Source organism: Myodes glareolus, chromosome 11 (assembly GCF_982192425.1).
Source record: "Myodes glareolus chromosome 11, mMyoGla1.1, whole genome shotgun sequence".
NCBI lineage: Eukaryota > Metazoa > Chordata > Mammalia > Rodentia > Cricetidae > Myodes > Myodes glareolus.
Window position 1 is genome coordinate 26673822 of NC_142036.1, and position 18325 is coordinate 26692146.

General features: G+C 51.5%; 1 protein-coding gene across 11 annotated transcripts in view; it reads left to right on the forward strand.

Moving 5' to 3' along the window:
• Ttc7b (tetratricopeptide repeat domain 7B) overlaps positions 1 to 17990 on the forward strand; it is a 215952-nt gene extending 197962 nt beyond the window's left edge. For all 11 annotated transcript variants that reach the window (XM_085697829.2, XM_085697833.2, XM_085697836.2 and 8 more), the window contains one exon: positions 17004 to 17990. In XM_085697829.2, coding sequence (XP_085553955.2) covers positions 17004 to 17225 — 222 coding nt within the window. In that variant the 3' untranslated portion in view covers positions 17226 to 17990. The remainder of the gene's footprint in view (positions 1 to 17003) is intronic.
• Positions 17991 to 18325: the final 335 nt, after the last annotated feature.

An 18325-nucleotide genomic window follows, 5' to 3' on the forward strand; every position in this document is an offset into this window, starting at 1 on the left:
ATAGGAGAGTCTCCTGGAATAACAGATGGGACTTCAAAAATGGACAAGTGGCAGGTGTGTGCCTTCAGACCTTACCCTCACCAATGAGTTGAACTCATTGAGTGCTATGGGAAGACTTAGAATCCCATTGTAGCTTCTTATTCTTAGCTGTGGCCAGGCAGGAACAAGGTGGCTGGGGAGTGATGGCTGCACCAGCAGTCCTGACTGCGTCACTCTGAGAGTACTGTTGAACTGTGAGTCTGATGTGCTCAAGTGTTACAAGAAAAGATCCTTAATTTATAGAGAGTGTTTAGGAGTGAAATGTCACAATGCCTGTCATCTTCCCCCAGAGAGATGAGTTAAGCCAATAGAGGGGAAGTCGGCAGCACCAGCAAGATGGCTCGAGGGTGCTTGCAGCCAAGCCTCACAACCTGAGTTCAATCCTTGGGACCCATGTGCTTAAGGCAAAGGTGTAGCAGCTGTTGACTTGGGCTGTTGGTGCATTGAATTAGCCTTTTTGCTTTTGAAGGTTTGAAATTGTACAAGATAACATTTCAACAGTCAAGCCAATATGCTTATATTTGCATTATAGAGAGACCACACTCTGGAAGCTGTGGAGGGAGGGGTACTTGGACACTCAGAATCCCTAAGGGCAGTTCAGGATGAGAAGTACTGGGCAGGGAAGCCTGGGCCGGCTGGATGTGGGGACTAGAGGGTGCTCTGCTGGCAGCAGGCACCTGCTCCAGGAAGAGCTGCCTGTAATCCTGGCAAGTCACACATAGCTAGGCTGGAACAGTAACCTTGGGGGTTGGCAGCAGGCAATAGGTGGTAGCTGAAGCTAAGGCATAAATCCTAGAGAGGAAGCAGGATAGAGGCCTAGGGAACAATCCATGAAATGCCAACACTTAAGGGGCAGGAGAGAAATAACGCTCGGGATATTTAGGCTCTGGTCAGTTATGCGGACTCTACTGCTAGTCCCTGTAGAGGGAGTGTGGACATAGCTCCCCAGATCCCGAGTCCTTGTGCCCGTAGTCCTCTCTGCTGGCATTCAGGCAGCCCCAGCGCCTGCCCTGTGCAGAACGAGGAGCTCAGACAGCAAAGCCTCACGGCTAAGCATCAGGAGCAAACACAGCTTAAATTAGAGCGTGGTTTCCACGCAAAGGAGCTGGTGCCCCTGAGCAAGTTGCCTTACTTCTCTGGGCCTCAGTTTCTTCTTCTGTCCATGGGGATGATGGAAATGAGGTACAGTCACACGTGAGAGCCTGAAGGGCCCCAGCTGTGTCTAACAATGAATGTTATCCCTGGATTCTTAGGAGAAGTATAAGTGTCCCCTTTTCATGTCTGTCAGGTGCCTGTACCCCAGGGACAAGTAAGTGACCCCAAGCTAGTAACAACAGTGATTTTCTGAGGGGCATCTCGGGGCATGGTGCACACATGTGTACATGCACGTGTGTGTGTGTGTGTGTGTGTGTACACACACGCGCGCGCACATACACAGTGGTCAGAGATCCTGTCTGGCTAAGAATTGGCTCTTGGGTAAGATCCATAATTGAAATTCTGGCCAGTGTCCTTCTAAATGCAGCAGAAGCTTCTGGCCTAGCATAGGGAAACTAGTGACACTGGATGTGGTGTCTTTCTTCATAAGAAACTCGGCCCCTCCCTGCAGGAGCCCAGGACCCTGCTTGTTCTCTCTCATCCTCTGCGCTAGGCTGCCAGATCTAGACAGGTACATGGGGCTGGAACCAAAGCTCAAGCGAAAGGTCCCTGCAGAGACCTCCCAGAACAAACTAGAAGCAAAATTGGCTCCTTTCTAAGGGTAACATGCATGTTTCCTGGCCTTTCAAAGCAAGGCAGGTCAATCGAGTTATAATTGGCTCTCTAATTAGAATTCCCACAAGCTGTTAAATTCTTTACCTGCCGATTGTATCTTATACAAAGGTGGCAAATACACTTCTGCCTTTGATTGAAGAGCCAGCTACAGTCACCAGCTTCCTGCTGGCCGCAACCCCCTCCGGTCACGGCTCCCTCACTCAGATGCCTGCTGCCCACCAGCAAGCACAGCAGGGACACAGCCCTCTGCTAAGAAGAGGGCTATGGGGAAGTCAGGCTCAGAAGGTCATGTTGCTGGCAACCAGCTGGAAGCTGCATAGAAGAACTAGCCATGTTTCCAGGGTGATACATTCCTGGGGAGATAACCATAGAGCCTGGGGCCCCCTACAGGAACTGCTCTGTGCTAGACAAACTGCATCCTGTGCCCCTCTGTATTCTCAGTACTGAAGAAAATTGGGTTTTTGTGTTGTTCCTCTCAACCCTCAAGAGGGCAGCATGGTTTGGAAACTAATATTGGTGTCTAATGGCTCTAGTGTCACCTGGAGTAATACCAGCAGTTTCAACTACATTTGGAAGGGGACTGGTCCCACTTACCCAGTGCTGGGGCCTCTTGCAGCTGCTGCCAATGAGGAGGCTCCCACTGTACTAGGCCCAACTAACAGAGCCTTCTCTAACTCCAAGCCACTGCAGCAAGCTCACGTGGGAGGCATGAAGTCAGTCTTGGTGGGAGTACTTAAACGGTGGAAAATGGCAAGTGCCACCGTTCTGGGCTTTTTCTTTCAGAGAGCCATTTTAGCTGGCACATCGCTTGCACTCATGAGCCAGATGGGGATTGTTCTGAAGGAGGGAAGCAGAGAGACGAGAACAGTGAGTGTGGTAGGGAACAGCACACAAGGCCCCAGCTCAGGAGCGCATGCAGAAGATGCGTGGCGCACAGCAGACAGCACACCTGTCCTCTGGGTAGAGGGGGCTTCAGGAAGCCAAGGGAGGAACTGCAGAACTACCTGGACTGGGCCAGAAAGACTGGCAGCTGGGAGCACACAGTTTGGAGTAGAAGAAACAGCATCTAGAATCTAGCTCTGACACATCCTGGAGAGCTGTGTAACCAGGACCTGCCGTACAGAGGCAGTCATGCCAACCTCTTGTCTGCCCTCAGGGATAGACATGTTCCTGGCCCAGCATAAGTGCCTCACCTCAGTACCTGCCCTTCTGCCAGACATGGCAGCAATGAAAGTCGCATGGAGAGGAAGAGATTCCCCCAGATCCCAGAGGGGACAGGCATGAGGTCTCCCTGTAGACTTGTCATTTCCGTGTTCTTTAAGAAAGAAGGGTTTTAGCAACGTGTCCAGTCAAAGAGCAAGAGTTGCCTGGCACAGGGTTATAGAGCAGCTGGTCCTGGATAAGCCAGTGCCCATAGCAGGTCACCTCTGGGTTTGACCATCCGGGTTAGAGCACAAAAGAGCATTACCTTTCCTGGATCTGCAGCTGTACATGGCGCAGTGAGCAGCACAGACACAGGAGTGGTAGTGGATGCATTAATTTATTCTAATTTTCCAGTCTCCCTCCAAGTCGTTGTTCAAGCCCCCAGGGACCCATTTTGAGCTTCTGAGAAGTAGGGCATGCTCAGTGTTGGCCACAGCCCGTTCCATAGGCAGGGACCACATACGACTGAACACAGCACCTTGCCAGCAGGTGAGCAGCACCTCCCACGCCAGCTCTCAGCACTGCCTGGGAACTCTTGAGGAGATGCCTCTGTTCTTGATGCTGATTTATTCTGCACCGCAGTGGGGAATGATCAGAGCTCAGTGTGGGGGGGAAGCAAATACCTGCTGCTCTCGGCTCTCCAAGAGCTCTGCAGTGGAATCCTCTACATAGCCCCATCGTCCCCCAGGTCCTCACCAGGTCCCCAGCCTGTCACTCTCTTCCTCCACCCTGGGCCCGAGTTGGGAGCACTAGAAAAGACGTTTATTCAAACAAACAAGGAAAGTTGTCTGCTTCCAAACAAACAGTCTGTTTCTCCTTTCCTTGGTGAAGTACGGCTTTCCCTGCAGCGGTACACCAGCAGTGCCAGCGTGTGGTGGGAACGGCCGAGTGGAGGGCCAGGGAGGGCCATCCCTCTTTCCCATCCAGATAAAGGATTATGAGTTGTCTTGTTATTTTGGGGACAATTTTTCCAAGGCTAATCATTTTCAGACACCCCCTTCATTGGAAAATGTCTTATCATTTCTGTTTGTTCCTGTTTAAAAATGGAAAAATTGTTCCTGCCAGACCCTGGCAGGGATGGGGAAGGTACTGGCCAAAGTGACCACATCCACCCTGGCAGGTAGTAAATCATCCCGTGTTTGTATCCCAGTGAGTCAGCACCTGGAGGCTCTCCTCTTTGGTTCCCCGTCTATGAAAAGGCTGTAGGGAATGCTGAGGCTCTGTGTCGTCTGGGCAGCCCTGTTGCGCTGTATTCTCCATCTGAGTCCAGATGGGTCCCAGAGATGTCTTCCAGCAACCTTCAGGGATGGGTGTGGATGCTGACTTTCCTGACTGAAGGGACTGTCATCATCCCCACCCCCCACAGCATGCTGCAGGGGTCCCAGAGTACAGTTGGCACAGAAGCTGGACAAGAGAGGTGATGGACAGGTCAAGGACATGGTACCCATCCCATAGTCACCTATGGAGTGTTTATATATCACACCAGAAATGTTCTGGGCTGGAATGGCTTCTCATTAACAGCATGCATTGTCTGGACCCTGCGAATCCCTGAGGTGGAAAGATGAACAAACATGGCCTCTGCCTCCAAGAGCCTGCGGTTCCTCGTCCAGCAGCTGGTGCCTTCTGCTCTGTACTGTTGACTTGTAGCTTTCCAAGTTTCCCATAAATCCTGGAACATTCTGGCACTCAGTGAGCCCAGGCCTGCTCGTCCTCCTATTCCTGAGAGTCAGAAAGCCCAGGAGCCCTTGGGGCTACACTTAGCTAATCTCACCTGTAGCCACTCTGTGTGCAGAAGGGGAGTGGAACTGTCCCCTGTCACCTGGCCATGTGTGGAGCTGTCCCCTGTCTCCTGGCCATGTGTGGAGCTGTCCCCTGTCTCCTGGCCATGTGTGGAGCTGTCCCCTGTCTCCTGGCCATGTGTGGAGCTGTCCCCTGTCCCCTGGCCATGTGTGGAGCTGTCCCCTGTCTCCTGGCCATGTGTGGAGCTGTCCCCTGTCTCCTGGCCATGTGTGGAGTGCTCAGCCCAGGCTTTCCTGGGGCTCTCAGGTTCGCAGCTGAAGGTCAGCACTCACTCAGCCCCTTTCTCTTGCCCAGCCTCTTCCTTGTGAAGCCTTACTGGTGACATTAGCCACTACTTCTCAAGTCCTGGGACACCATACACGTTGAGTATATAAAGGTGCTCCCAAAATACATTTTAAATAAGAGACCTAACCAGTCATGTTCTCTGGCCTTTGTTTTCTAGACAGAGAAAGTGAAAGTCTTAGAGAAATAAGGTTCAGTCTAGGTTGGCAATCAGTAGAAGAATACACTGTAGGTTGGAGGGGGAATGCCCAACCCACTGGGCTGCTCTCAGCCCTACCTTCTGCCCAGGCATCTCACTAAGTTTGCTGGAGCCAGGCTTTTGCTCACAGTGTTTGGTGAAAGATGGTCACACTGAGCACAGAGAGCAAAAGGCACGGCTCCCTCCTCACCTCTCTGAGAACAGGTCGGCACTGAGGCTAGTCACTATGGTTTGCATGTATTATACTACCGTAGGTTCGTTTGTTTGAATACTTGATTCTCAGTTGATGGCACTGTTGGTGTGGGAGGATAGGTGAAACCTTAGGGATGAAGTAGGGCCTCACTTGTGGATGTGGGTCACTGGGAACCAGACTTAGGGGCAATGGCTCAGTCCCTCTGTTTGCTAGTCTATCAAGATGTAAGCAAGCGGCCTCACACTTCTGCCTCCACAGCCGAGAGCCCCTGCCTGCTGCCAGGCCTTCTCTGACACCATCTATACCCTTAAACCCTGAGCCAAAATAAGTCCATCTTTCCTGATGCTTCTTGTCTGGTTTATGGTCATGTGATGAAGAAGAGGCTACACCAAGAATCTGCCAGACTACTGGGAAGGGATTCCAGGCTTGGGCCATCATAGTAGGGGCCAGGATCACTCAGACTCTCACTCACTGGCCCTGCGACTTTACGAAACCCTGACAACTTCTCTGTTGGTTGGTTGCATGTAAATTGTTGTGACCATGACAGACCCATAATTGGAAGCCCCCCGCCCTCCCTAACCAAGGCCCTGAGGATGTGCCACCTGTGCATGTCCCCTCTGCTAGAGGACTGGGCGTCTTATGTGCACCTGCTCAAACCAGCTGTGGAAACAGTGGTCCCAGACAGCCATGCCTTTGCACACTGCCTGGGTTGGCACACCACCTTCCCAAACAGGCAGCGACAGAAGCCTCCTGTGGTCCAGGTAGGCTCCCCCTGAGAGGTAATTAGCACCACACTTTCCACTGTGTGGATAACTTGGGCCATGGGGAAGCACTTGACTTCAGGGCTGTCCTGCCTTGTTGTTTTCTGCCTGGCTTGTTGTTGGCAAAGGCAGATAAAAATAAATAAATAAGTCAACCAGGGAGATGTATAAATAAGTCAACATCAGTCTCCTGCCCATTGCCAGTGGAAAAGTACCGGTAAGGGCAGCCAGGTAGCACCCACAGAACAGAGCGCACTGACTAGGGAATGGCAGTCGCCACGGCATCAGGACCAAAGCACTTCTCTCCTAAGAGCAAATCAGGTCCAGCCTATGAGCTCATCCCTTTGCAGCAAAGCAGTTGGGGGCAGGGAAGCTAGAGGCTCCGTTTGGACCATTACCAGGAACTGCCTCCAATTTCAGAGTGAGACAGATGCCTCTCCCCACATCTTGCTAAGGACCCAAGGCTTCCTTGTCACTTCCTTCACCGCCCATCAGTGGCCCTGGCTCTCTGCTCGCTGCTGTCCTTTGCTGCTTAAGATTGGCTGGCCTGACCAGTCCTCAATTGGGTCAGATGCCAGACAGCGCTGCAGAGGCGCTGATGCGGTGCTTCTGTGCTGACTGGTGGTTGGGTTTGTGAACATCATGCCTCAGACTGCTGCCGGCAGGGACTACCCTGGTGCTGGGATTCCCCACAGCCCCTGGCCTGACTTCCAAGGTCCCTGCCTGCAGCAACACCAAGCACCAGATGCTCAGAAGCCAGGGCCACTGCGTGTTCCCTGTCTCAGGCCAGGAGACAGCACTCAGACTGCCTGGGTATGATTTTCCGAGGCAGCATGACCCCAGAGAGAGCGGAGACCTGCAGTGTCTTTCCACTCTAAAAGCCGTCTCCCTCTTCCTCGATGAGCAAAATCATTGTACATTAATCTGAGGGGCAATTCAAGGTGTCTGGGGCCAGAACAGTGCGTCCAGGCAAAGTGCCTGCTTCTGACATCGTTCTAACAATGACTCCCTGCTCTCCTGCCTCACTGCCTTCTGATTGGGCTTTGACTGGTAATGAAATGACCTCATCCTCTTGAGAGCCTTGATTTGATGTGTCCACCAGAAGGAATTAGGCACATATAGGGTCTTCTGTCTCAGAACAACATTGGGGTCCCAGCATCCCCCTAACAGTTATGTGGTTATGGACCCAAAGTTTCAGCTTTCTCATCCATTTATCAAGTGGGTAAGAGAGTTGTATCTTGTCATCTGGGGTGCTGTTCTGTAGTTTCCTTCCCTCAGGCATACTTAAGGGAAGCCCTGCTGTGCTCAGGATACCAGCCCAGGGCAAGAGCCGCAGCAAGTCCACCCTCCAGGCCCATGCCTGTGTCAGGTGACAGGAAGTATGGCCCCTGTGACAGTCTGTGCCCCTGAGTCTCTAACAAGCCACATGGTGCAGGCACACTGGTACTGAGATACCCATAGTGCTCCATTCACGTTTATGGAACAAAGAAAAGATCTAGAAGTAGTTGTGGTTGGAGCAGAGTAGGCAGCGCCCCGTCCTGGGGATACAGATACCAGAATGTCCCACAGGTCACTTCTCTGGTCCCAGCATAAGGCAGCTGGCTCTCCACCTTCATGGGTTCTATATCTACAGCTCATCCAACCATGGAGTAAAGCTGTTGGGGGGAGATACATCTGTTCAAGATACATACTGACTTTTTCTTGTCATTGTAAGTAGTTCAGTATAGCTACTAGCAACAGCGTTTCCATGGCAGTGGATGTAATACATAATGTAGAAGTGACCTTCCTTCAGAACCTGAAGATGGACCAGGGATGGGAGTAGAAGATTATTGGATCTCTTTGTTGTTTTTCTCAATGAGACCACATTGAATAAATCTCCTTTTTCTGCTTTTCTCTTAAAAAAGAAAGAAAGAAAGAAAGAAAGAAAGAAAGAAAGAAAGAAAGAAAGAAAGAAAGGACGGACATAGGCAATAAGCAATAGGCAAATAGTGCATCACCTGTACTGGGAATTTCAAATGACTGATTACTGGTTATTAATCCCCAGTGATCCTAAAGAAAGCCCGGCCTCCACCATCCTATCCTACCCATAAAATAAGGATGCTGGCCCCTGGCGTGCTCCTGTGCCCCACTCTCCATACCCCCCATTTGCATCCTGTATACCTTCTGTGGGAGGGGGCAGGCTTCGGGGCACCTCAGGCCTTGGAAGTGGCTAGCCAGTTGACTGTGACTCTTCCCCAAACTGTCTCAATGATCCCCAGTTCTCTAAAAGCCACCACCACCTATAGCTGTATTACCACTAGTGCTGAGCACCCCCTTTCAAAGAAATTAGACCAGGCCCTTGGGCTTACACCAGACTTCTGGCGCCCCTACTGTCCTTGTCAGTTGCTGGGAGCCCATCACTTCCCCATTTCTAACTGCAGAATACACGCTAGGGTATTTCAGACGATTCTGAAAGAAGACTGCTTTAAAAGATTCTGCTGGTTATTTAAAAAGGAAAAGGCATCTTCATGTTTTCCTGAGGCCTTATGGTGACTCCCTCTGAACCAACAGTGAGGCTGCGTCCTTTGAGGACCTCCATAATGCAGAATGCAGTCATATGGAGAGAGGGTGGAGTTTACCATGCCTGGAAAGCCCAAAGTGGGGGGGGGGGGAAGCTATTCCAGAAGATTCCCTTCAGGTCCTTAAGGGCTGTCAGGTAGAAACAGAAGGGAACTTATCCATATGACTTCAGGGGACTCAGAGAACATCAGAGCTTGGGGATTGGATAGAAACTCTTAGGAGAGGTCCATTAGTGCCAGGGCTACAGGGGGTGGGGTTGAGGGGATATAGAGAGGGCTAGAGAATAGTCGGGGGGGGGGAATAGAGAGCTCCCAGTCACCAGAAGATGCAAGAATAGGAGGCCACCTGCTGAGGAGAACAGAAACCCTGAGCCCCGTCAGCTGAGAAGAGCTGTTTCTGTAGCCGGTTGGCCCCAGGCTTACAAAAGTAAGAGGTTTGTTTGCTTCTGAGTTAGTTTGATGCTAGAAGGCCTAGTCTCCAGAAGGCATATTTCTTCAAGTAAAGCTTTTGACCTGGAAAAGGAGCCCCATGGGGGAGCAACCTCCCTCAAATATCACTGGTGAGCAGAGGCCTCCAGCCTGTGTAAGGCAGTGGGGGTCCTTCAGGAGAGGCACTAGGCCCTTCCTCCTGGTGTTTGCAGCCCTGTGGTTTATACTAAGCACCAAGACCTCTGCACACCCTCACAGCCCCTCATCCCCTGCCCCAAGGCAGAAGTAGTCCCCTTCCTTACACACTGTAACCAGGTCTAGCTAGGGGCTGCCTACAAGTTAGACTATTTGTTATAGTTAGCTTGGAGGAGAATAAGAGAAAGAGGAGGCATTCAAGCAGGACTGGGTGGGGGAGGGTGAAGAGCAGAAGCCATGGGGATTAGAGGTTACCTTTAATGTCACCCTAGCCCTGTCCGTCACCGATGGAGAAAGGCCACATAGCAGCAAGCGTGGCCTCACTCAGTAGCTGCAGAGCTCTTTCCTCAACCCATGCTGACCTTTGGCAGAAGTCCCTCCCTGCAGTGTGACAGGGCTCTGGTAGCTGGTAGCTGGCAGCTGGTATTTCCCTCCTGTCTCTTGTCCCTGCAGCCTCCCCTCCGCTGCCCTTCAGCCCAGGTCCCCAGAGCAGAAGTTGAGCTGCCCTTGTGGTTCTGGAGACTGGGCAGCCCCGTGAATGCTCTGTCCTCACTGAAGTGCCTGGAGGCCACCCAGGGATGGTGGCAGAAGCCATGTGTTGCTAAGGAGAGGGTTGCATGCTAACACATTGGGGTACTTGCTGTCTCTGCATCTTAAATGGGCACAAGTTTGTCAGGAAGGCTTTTTTAGGTAGACTGGATCAAAACTGTTTAAATTGACTCAAGCTGGAAACCAGCCCTACTCTATTCTGACCTCCGGGCTCCTTCTCCAGGGAGCCAAGTGGCAGTGTATAAACCCCTCCTGCAGTGCGCTCTGGTGGGCATGGACAGAGTAATGTAGGCAGGTGACCGGATTGAGGACACCTAGCATAGAACCAGCCTTCCAGATTGACGTAATTATCCTGGACACATGCACTTGCCTGTCCTCCGCTCCAAGCAGACAAAGGAAACAGAAGTCAGCCCAGTGTAAACCAGCCCTCACCCATGGCTCTTGGGATCAGATAGAGAAACCAGAGCAGCCCCCACTGCCACCTACAGGTGCCGTTCAGTTCCTTCTGCAGGAGCCAGTGGGAAGCAGTGTGGGCTGATCCTGTCCCCTGAGCTGCATCACAAAGTGCTCATGCCTAGAACAGATGGATCTTCTAATGCTTCCGAGGAGGAGGGAGGCTGTGATGAGGCCCAGGGCAGCCCGAGACTCTGTGTTCCAGTTCCATTATCCAGCCATCATGTCAAAACCATTGTTCCCTGTGGCTTCTGAGCTGCTCTGGGTCGCTGTCGTTCTCTGATTTGAAATGGGCCGAGCTTATTCTCTTCTTTCTGATCAGGGATGCGTGCTGGTCCTCCTCCTCCAAACTGCCACGAAGGCAGACTCGGCCTTTTTACTTGTCCCATAAAGCCTCTGTGTTTGAGCCCCAACTCTCTGAAGCAAAGGCTCACATTGCTTCAGCTGACCACACGACTGTACCAACTCATGGGTACAAAAAAAGACAAACCCTTCACCTTTTCCCAGGCCAGCAAGAAGAGCCAGGGCAGCGCACTGGTCTGGGTCGGTACTCAGTTAAACATGTTCTTGAATCCAGACTTTTCAGGACTTGATTATTTACCCTTTCTGTCTTGATTCCTTGTCACCTATGTGGAGGTTCAGAGCTGATGGAGCTCACCTGGTCCCTGTCCCCTGTCATCACCCACAGGAAAGCCCAGTGAGGAAGCGGGACTGGAGGGGATTCTCTGCAACCATATAAAATCTCTCAGGACAGTTAAGCACACTCTTGAAGTTACCATCAACTTCTTATACACTAAAAACGCACGCAAGCTGCTGGCCCCAGGTGTTTGTCCTCTTGTGGGTTTTGAGGAGCCACCAAACATCACTGCCTTGAGTGATTTGCCCTAAGCCTGCCTCCTGCAGGATTGCAGTGATGGCATTTCTGACCTAGAAGTGGGAACAGAGCTATTAAAAGTCCAGTGAGTAACAGATGGGCTACCTGGAGACAGTGTGGGGAGGGAGGCAGAGCACGAGTCATCCATGCCCTGCCTGGAGAGCACACAATACTCATTCCCCAGACACTGCCTGGGAAAAGTACAGCCAGCTGGAGACAGGACACCTGGCCCCCACTACAGCTGAGCAATGGCTCTTTGAGAAGGATGCTTTCATGGGTTTCCCTCCCCATGCCTGCAAGAGATTGCAGCATGCCTTGAGCTCAGCAAATGGCTGCCCTTGCTCTTGGGTAGAGTACTGTGGAGATGTCCAAGATCCCTAAAGGACCTTTGGCCTTGTAGGCTCCTGACTCCATGAACTGCAGCCTTCTCAGGGCTCCTGTATACTCCCTAGGCATGTGGCAAGGTGTTGAGTCTAGGGCAGTAATTACCACCATAAAAAGGCGGACGCTAATTGCCCTCAAACTAGCCAAGTCCATTTTATCACATTTGAAATAACAGGTTTAATTTAATCTTTTATTTCTAATTTGGTGCATCACCAAGATCTTATTTGTATAAAACACCTGATTAGAATAATTACAAGCTTGGGAAGCTGTCTGCATTTGTGTCTGATAAAAGGGACCAGTAGGCAGCTCCTGTTCCTCACACTCGGTAAGAATGAGGAGACCCAGTGGTGAGGGCACACACGTGCATCACAGTTCCAGGCTCAGCTCATAAGGCCAGGGCACCTACCGATGGCACAGATCTGTACTAATATCCATCCTGGTGGTGGCCAGGGATGATGGAGGTGGAGCCAACACCTAGCACTGGAAGGGCTGGTTTCATTAGACATTGTCACTGCTATTTAAGACAGGCCTGTGCCACACCAACCTGTGTCCCGAAACATCCAGACCATCACCCCATAGGTCGTGTTCACTTTGATACTGAGGGATCTGAGTTCGAGGGTCATGTCATCAGCTTCCCTTCGTCTTGCTTCATGGAGGGCTGAGAGCCCGTGCTCCTGACCTATCTGTGAGGAGCAGTGAATTCTGGGTCTCTCAGGGAATAGGGAGGCCCAGGACTTTGACAGCACTGGCGTTACAGAAGGAAGGGCCGGACTGACTGAGGTAGGGGAGGTGAGGGGCTCAGCAGTGTGTCCGCTGGCAGCCAGCCTAGCTCTGAGACCCTTGGGAAGACTACAGCCCACTGGCAGGGAGAAGAGTTCAATGCAAAGCTCCGGACTGAGGCTTCTGATCTTTGGAGAGAACAGGCAGGGCCTGTGGGCCTGGCAGCGGTGTTGGTGTTCTGGTCAGAATTGCTCTTCAAGACCAGGGCAGGGAAAGAAGGCCTCTCAGGGCGTGGAAGGGCCTGGATCACACAGCCAATTCGCAGCTACTTCTGGCCAACCCTTTGCTTATCGAGAGCATACTGTGGTGGTTCCTACAGTGTGACTGATTTTCCAGATGGGCTTGGCATGACAAGTCCGCACTGCAGCCCCCATAAGCCTCCAACTTTAGAAAGTTCCAAGCAATGTCACCTGAGCGTGACAGCCTGTCGCTACCTTAGGAGTCAGGTCCAGGTCTATGAAGGGCCAAAACCTAACCACTAGGGAACCACAGAGACACCGGCTGCCTAGCACTGAGGGTATCAATCAGTTGCACCCATCAGGGCTTTTCTAGTAGGACTTTAGCAGGGCAGTGTCCTCTGCTCTGTAACCTGGAGCCCTCACAGCGGGCTGCACCCGTGATCAGTAGCTGCCACTGCAAAGCAGAATCCCTAGCCTAGGGCTGGGCTGCTTTAACGGAGTGAAACCAGCGGCCATTGCGAGAACAGTCCCTCCAGGTTCCCACACTTGTCCCCTTTTTGGCTAACAGGACACCCCAGCAAACCCAAGCAATAGAAGGCAAGGAGTCCTTCTGGGCCATGAATAAATGAGCAGGATGTTCCCAAGCCGCAGGCCACAGCCAGAGAGTCCTGTCCTTTGAATAGGCGCCATTTCCCAATTGTAGCATGCTGAGGACCAATGCAGTCATCAACCTGTGATCCGAGAAGCAGAGAAAACAGTGTGGCTACTTGATGTAGGCTGCATACACTGGAGTGTGCTCTCAGAGAACCCGCAGAGCCCCTGCCATAGCCACGGCCTCAACCTTGGGTCACCTCTGAAAGCCACAGGAGCCTCTGGACCCAAAGCACAGAACAGGCATCTTGTTCCCACCTGCAGAGAAGTAAGCAGGAATGAATGCCTTTGTGCCTTCCAAGGTGGCCTTTCCCTTGGCACTTGCCAGAGGCATGCAGTGTGTCTCCTCACCAGGAAAGCCACCCAGTCCCCTTTTCTCAAGTGTGTTCAGAATCATGACATACCGGGATGCATCTTGAGAGACGAAATGGACCCCTGTTGTGGCCCCTCCACACTGCTGCTTACTGCCCCCTTATAGACCCTGTTTACATCTGTGGCCCTATTGGCCGCCTGGAAGATTCAAGGGAGAGCTAGACTGATAGCACCTTCTAGAAGGAGCAAACGAGTGCTCTTTAGCCTTGATGTGTAGCTTTCTGGCCCTTGAGTTGGCAAGTGATGATGTCGAGTTGTCATGTTTTTTCTAGAGGAGGTCTGGGTAGGGAGCGGCATCAGACAGTGGGTGCTGTTGTTGTCCCCCCACCATCCATCCTCACACAGAGAAGTTTGAACAAACCCAGGAGCTAGGAAAAGGGATTCTGCAGTGGTCCAGATGCACACCAGTGGCACACTACTCTGGGGGAGCCATTTTTGCTCACCTGAAAAGCTGGAGCCACCGGATACAGTGATGCAGCTGGAGCTCACTGCCTTTTAGATATAGTGAAAGTATCCCTCAGCCTGGTACATGCTGGGCTTAGCCATGCCTTCCCAGATAGCTATGATGTCCCCTGGGGAATCCAGTGCACACAGGACAGGGCTGGGCCTGCTGCAGACACTGGCAAGCATTTGCTATCTGTACTTAGTTATCGTACCCATCCCTTCAGGAAAGCCGAATATCTTCCTGTTCTACCCAGTTCCCTTCTCTCTAAGGGGCCTGGGGAGGCTGAGAGGAAACCCATGTGCACTGGGACCAGGGCTCTTTGATGGCCTCACTGCCACTGCCAACACCATCAGGCCTCCTTGCTCCTCCTCCTCCGTTTCTTTTTCCTCTTCCGCTCCCTCCTCCTCACCCACCAAGACATCCTGAACCCTGCACCCCACACCCCAGAGTTAGGGTTCTCCTTTCTGGAACCCCCAGTGGAGGACCCCCACAAGGTTTCTGGGCTGTCATCCACTGACCACCAGCTTGTCCCAGCGGGTGACTCGGAAGTCAGTGCAGCTGTCTAGGCACTCACAGAGCACGTGTCCTAAGGAAGAGGCAGCTGAAGCTGCCCGCTGCCCGCTGGGCCTCGGTACCACCTGCTGCGGGCGCTTATTCCGTGGGTGCTCTGAGAACGAGCACCGCCAGCTCCTGTACTCGGGGTGCCGTCACCTTAGGGGCTCAGGCCACAACTGCCGCTGTCTGTGTCGCTGTGCCTGCCACTTCTGCTCCTGAGACCTGGGCCACTGCTCTTGCCTGGCGGTAAACTGCATCTATGACAGAAATCCAGGCCCACTTTGGGGGAGCACAAGCTGTGTATAGAAAGAGCAAGACTTACTGGGAGAGCTGGGGTTAGATTTGAGTGATGTCAAGTCATGCCGTGTTCTCAGGCAGGAAGATTATCATCATAAAGCTGTGAGCTTCTCCATGCGTATGTGGAAATTCAGTGTAAGTACAGTTGACTCCCAAAGGGACTGACCAAAGATTGTCCCATTTGTCTGTAACAGTTCAAGGCAAGGTGGTCAGGAAATATTTAAAAGCAAAGGGTAAAGAGGAAAGTCTGTGATCCTACCTATTAAAATATGACTTATAGTTGTGGAAATTCCAACATCATGATGCTGATCTAGAAAGTAGCCGTGTGGCTCAGTAGAGCATAGTAGATGGCCCCTGTGTCCTGCTCCTGTCTGCTGTAAGGCAGAGCCAGCGCCACACAGAGTGAATGGCAGGCAGGATTAGCCACTTTGTGTCTTGCATAGCAGCAGAAATCCAGTTCTGTCTGCCAAGGCAGAGTAAACTCCTTAAGACTGGACAAGTCACAGTACACAGTGAGGAGTTAGTCCTCTGGAAGGTTAACCCCCCTCCAGATTTATGGCTATTCATGAATTTAATTTAAATGCCAGGAACTTTGGGGCTGGGCATGACTCCACAGTTCAGAATACTTTTACTGCTTTTGCAGAGGCCTAGTTTCAGTTTCCGGCATCCAAACTGTGGCTCGCAAACAACTGTAACTTAGTCCCAGGGGTTCTGTGCCTTCTTCTGGCTTCTGTGGGCGCCTGAACACACATATGCACAAAAATAATAATAATTAAATGTGGGAAGGGAGGGGAGCCTTGGTTCAGAGACGATGACAACAGCACAGTCTTCTATAGGGTCCTAAAGAATGCAGGGATCCGGGATGGGAGGTGACCTCTGGTGCACTGAACCAGCAAAGCTGACCCTCACAGAAAATGTACAGCAGGCTCGAGAACTGTAAAAGGAGTCATGGCCTCTACTTGCCACCTCAGAGATGTTTACCCTAAAGAGAGACTCTCCAAATGACCCAAGGCCACTGTGAAGGATGCTGACGACTCTGGACTCCTCCATCTTCATCCTCCACCCAGATCAATCCCTCCGTGCCTGTTAATAAATAGACCATGAGGGTTTCTCAGTAAATGTATCTTACTAGAGGTTGTTGGGGGCATAGCAGACTGATAGTCTGGTCAAGAGTAGCTGCATGTGCCTTTAGAAGGCAGAGGCAGGGAGACCGGCACGGATTTGTGGTCAGCGTTGTCTACATAGTAGTGTTCCTAAAGAACAGAGGAACAGTTTCTGGAAAGATGGCGATGGCTTTGTGACACTCAAGAGCAGAGGCTGCCATGGCCTCAGTGTCTCTCCACAGGAAGGAGAGGCTAGTGACATAAGAGTGTGGCCATTAGATAGAAAGGCACTTCCTGACCTGCGCAACTGGGAACCGTGGCTGTGGTCAGCTGTTTGGGGATCAACACATACACTCTGACGGGAGCTGAAAGGCGGCTCTGCAGGGTTGAGCCGGGCTGAGCACTGGACATTAGCATAAGGCACCTGATTAAGGCGGTAAATGTCGTAACTAGTGATGCCACAGATGACAGACCTCCTCCCATATAGGCCGGTGTCAGCCAGGACACCGCAGATCAGCTACACTGGGTCACTACAGACTTTCTAATTGGTTGATTCTTGATACATTTTCAGATGAACCATATAAATATAAAATTACCTTTAGTTTTTTATTTGGGGGTGGTATAGTTGTTATTTTGGTTTGGCTTTCGTTGGGGAGGGTTGCTTTGTGTTGCGACACTGTCTCTCTGTGGCCTTCACACTCGCTACCGTGCACCTGGATGAAACTGCCATGTTTGTTGTCAAAGGTAAATGGATTTCTGCAGTTTCATGGGGTCAAACAATGTCGTAAATTCGTGCCCCTAAGCCCAGGAGTAGGTGAGAACTTGCTGTGTGTCTAGAGAAGAGATATGTTCCTACCTCCAAGGTTCTTACTCAGGAGCCCAGGTCAGGTAGGTACCTGGCTCTCCTTGAGTGTCTAACTCTGTCTCCACAGGCCCTGGTCCTTCACCAGCTGGGCCGCTATAGTCTAGCTGAGAAGATCCTCCGGGACGCAGTGCAGGTGAACTCGACAGCCCATGAGGTCTGGAATGGGCTGGGCGAGGTCCTCCAAGCTCAGGGCAACGACGCAGCAGCCACCGAGTGCTTCCTGACGGCCTTGGAGCTGGAGGCCAGCAGCCCTGCTGTACCCTTCACTGTCATCCCTCGAGTGCTCTGAAGGGCCACCCACCTCACCTGCCACACGGGCCCAGGATGCTCCGTCACCCAGTGAGTGGATCTGCAGTATCGAGGCCCTGGATGGATGTTTGACCACAGCGGAACCACGCCAACCTTGAATCATCGCTCTCCCCTCTTGCATTCATTCATTCTTGTCGTTTTTTGCCAGATTCATGATCATTTTCTGAATCTACCGATGTCATTCAAAATGGATTATGTGCCATATTCAGTTAGCTGTCACCCGAGTTTTAAGTAAGATGATTATGGACTTAATCAGCGAATGTAGAATATATTCCAGGTTACAATTCCGCGGCAGAAGGGATTATTTTTATCAGTGCTGTAATGAAAGCAACTGTCCTGTCCTCTGTCCCCTCCACCACCTCTCCTGCCCCTCCCTTGGCCCAACACCAAATGTGAATTTTCTGGTTCCCACCTCAGTACTCGTCCATGCCAGGACACCAGCTGACGACTTCTCGGTCTGTCGTCCACAGTTGTACCATGTGGTGAATTACTGTTCTCCTACTGTTCTCCTAGAGCAAAGCCTGAGTCTAAGAATATTTATATTTTACCAATATATGGCTGTTACAAGAGAAGGAAATATGAGTTATTTAAGTTTAACTTTTTTATGTGAATTCAGAGTTTATTTATCGATGGAAATATGTACAAAGAAGCTTCAAATGGAATATTTACCGACATTCCTTATACATGACAGACACTTGGCTAAACAGGAAGATGATGTTAATAAAAAAAATGATTTTTAAATGGACCCCTGGCTTTTGTGTTTCCCAAAGCTGGCAGACCAGAGAACAGCTGTTGGCTTATCTGTGGGGTGTAAACTCTCCCATTCCAGGGCCTGCCCTGGACGGTCTGCCTGGCCACAGGGAGGGTCCTCCACCATCTCCGCAGACAGCAGCTCTGGGTGAACTCTTTACGCCTTCCTTCCTGGCCTCTAGCTCCTCATTTGCATCCGTCTGTGTGTCAGGTCCCAGAGGCCCTGGGCTGTCTAGTCTGTTCTCCGACCTCCATGCCGTTCTCAGCTAAGGGCATTCACTTGTTCTCTCTTATTCATTCCTTCCTTCATGGGTGAGGAGTCCTAGAGAG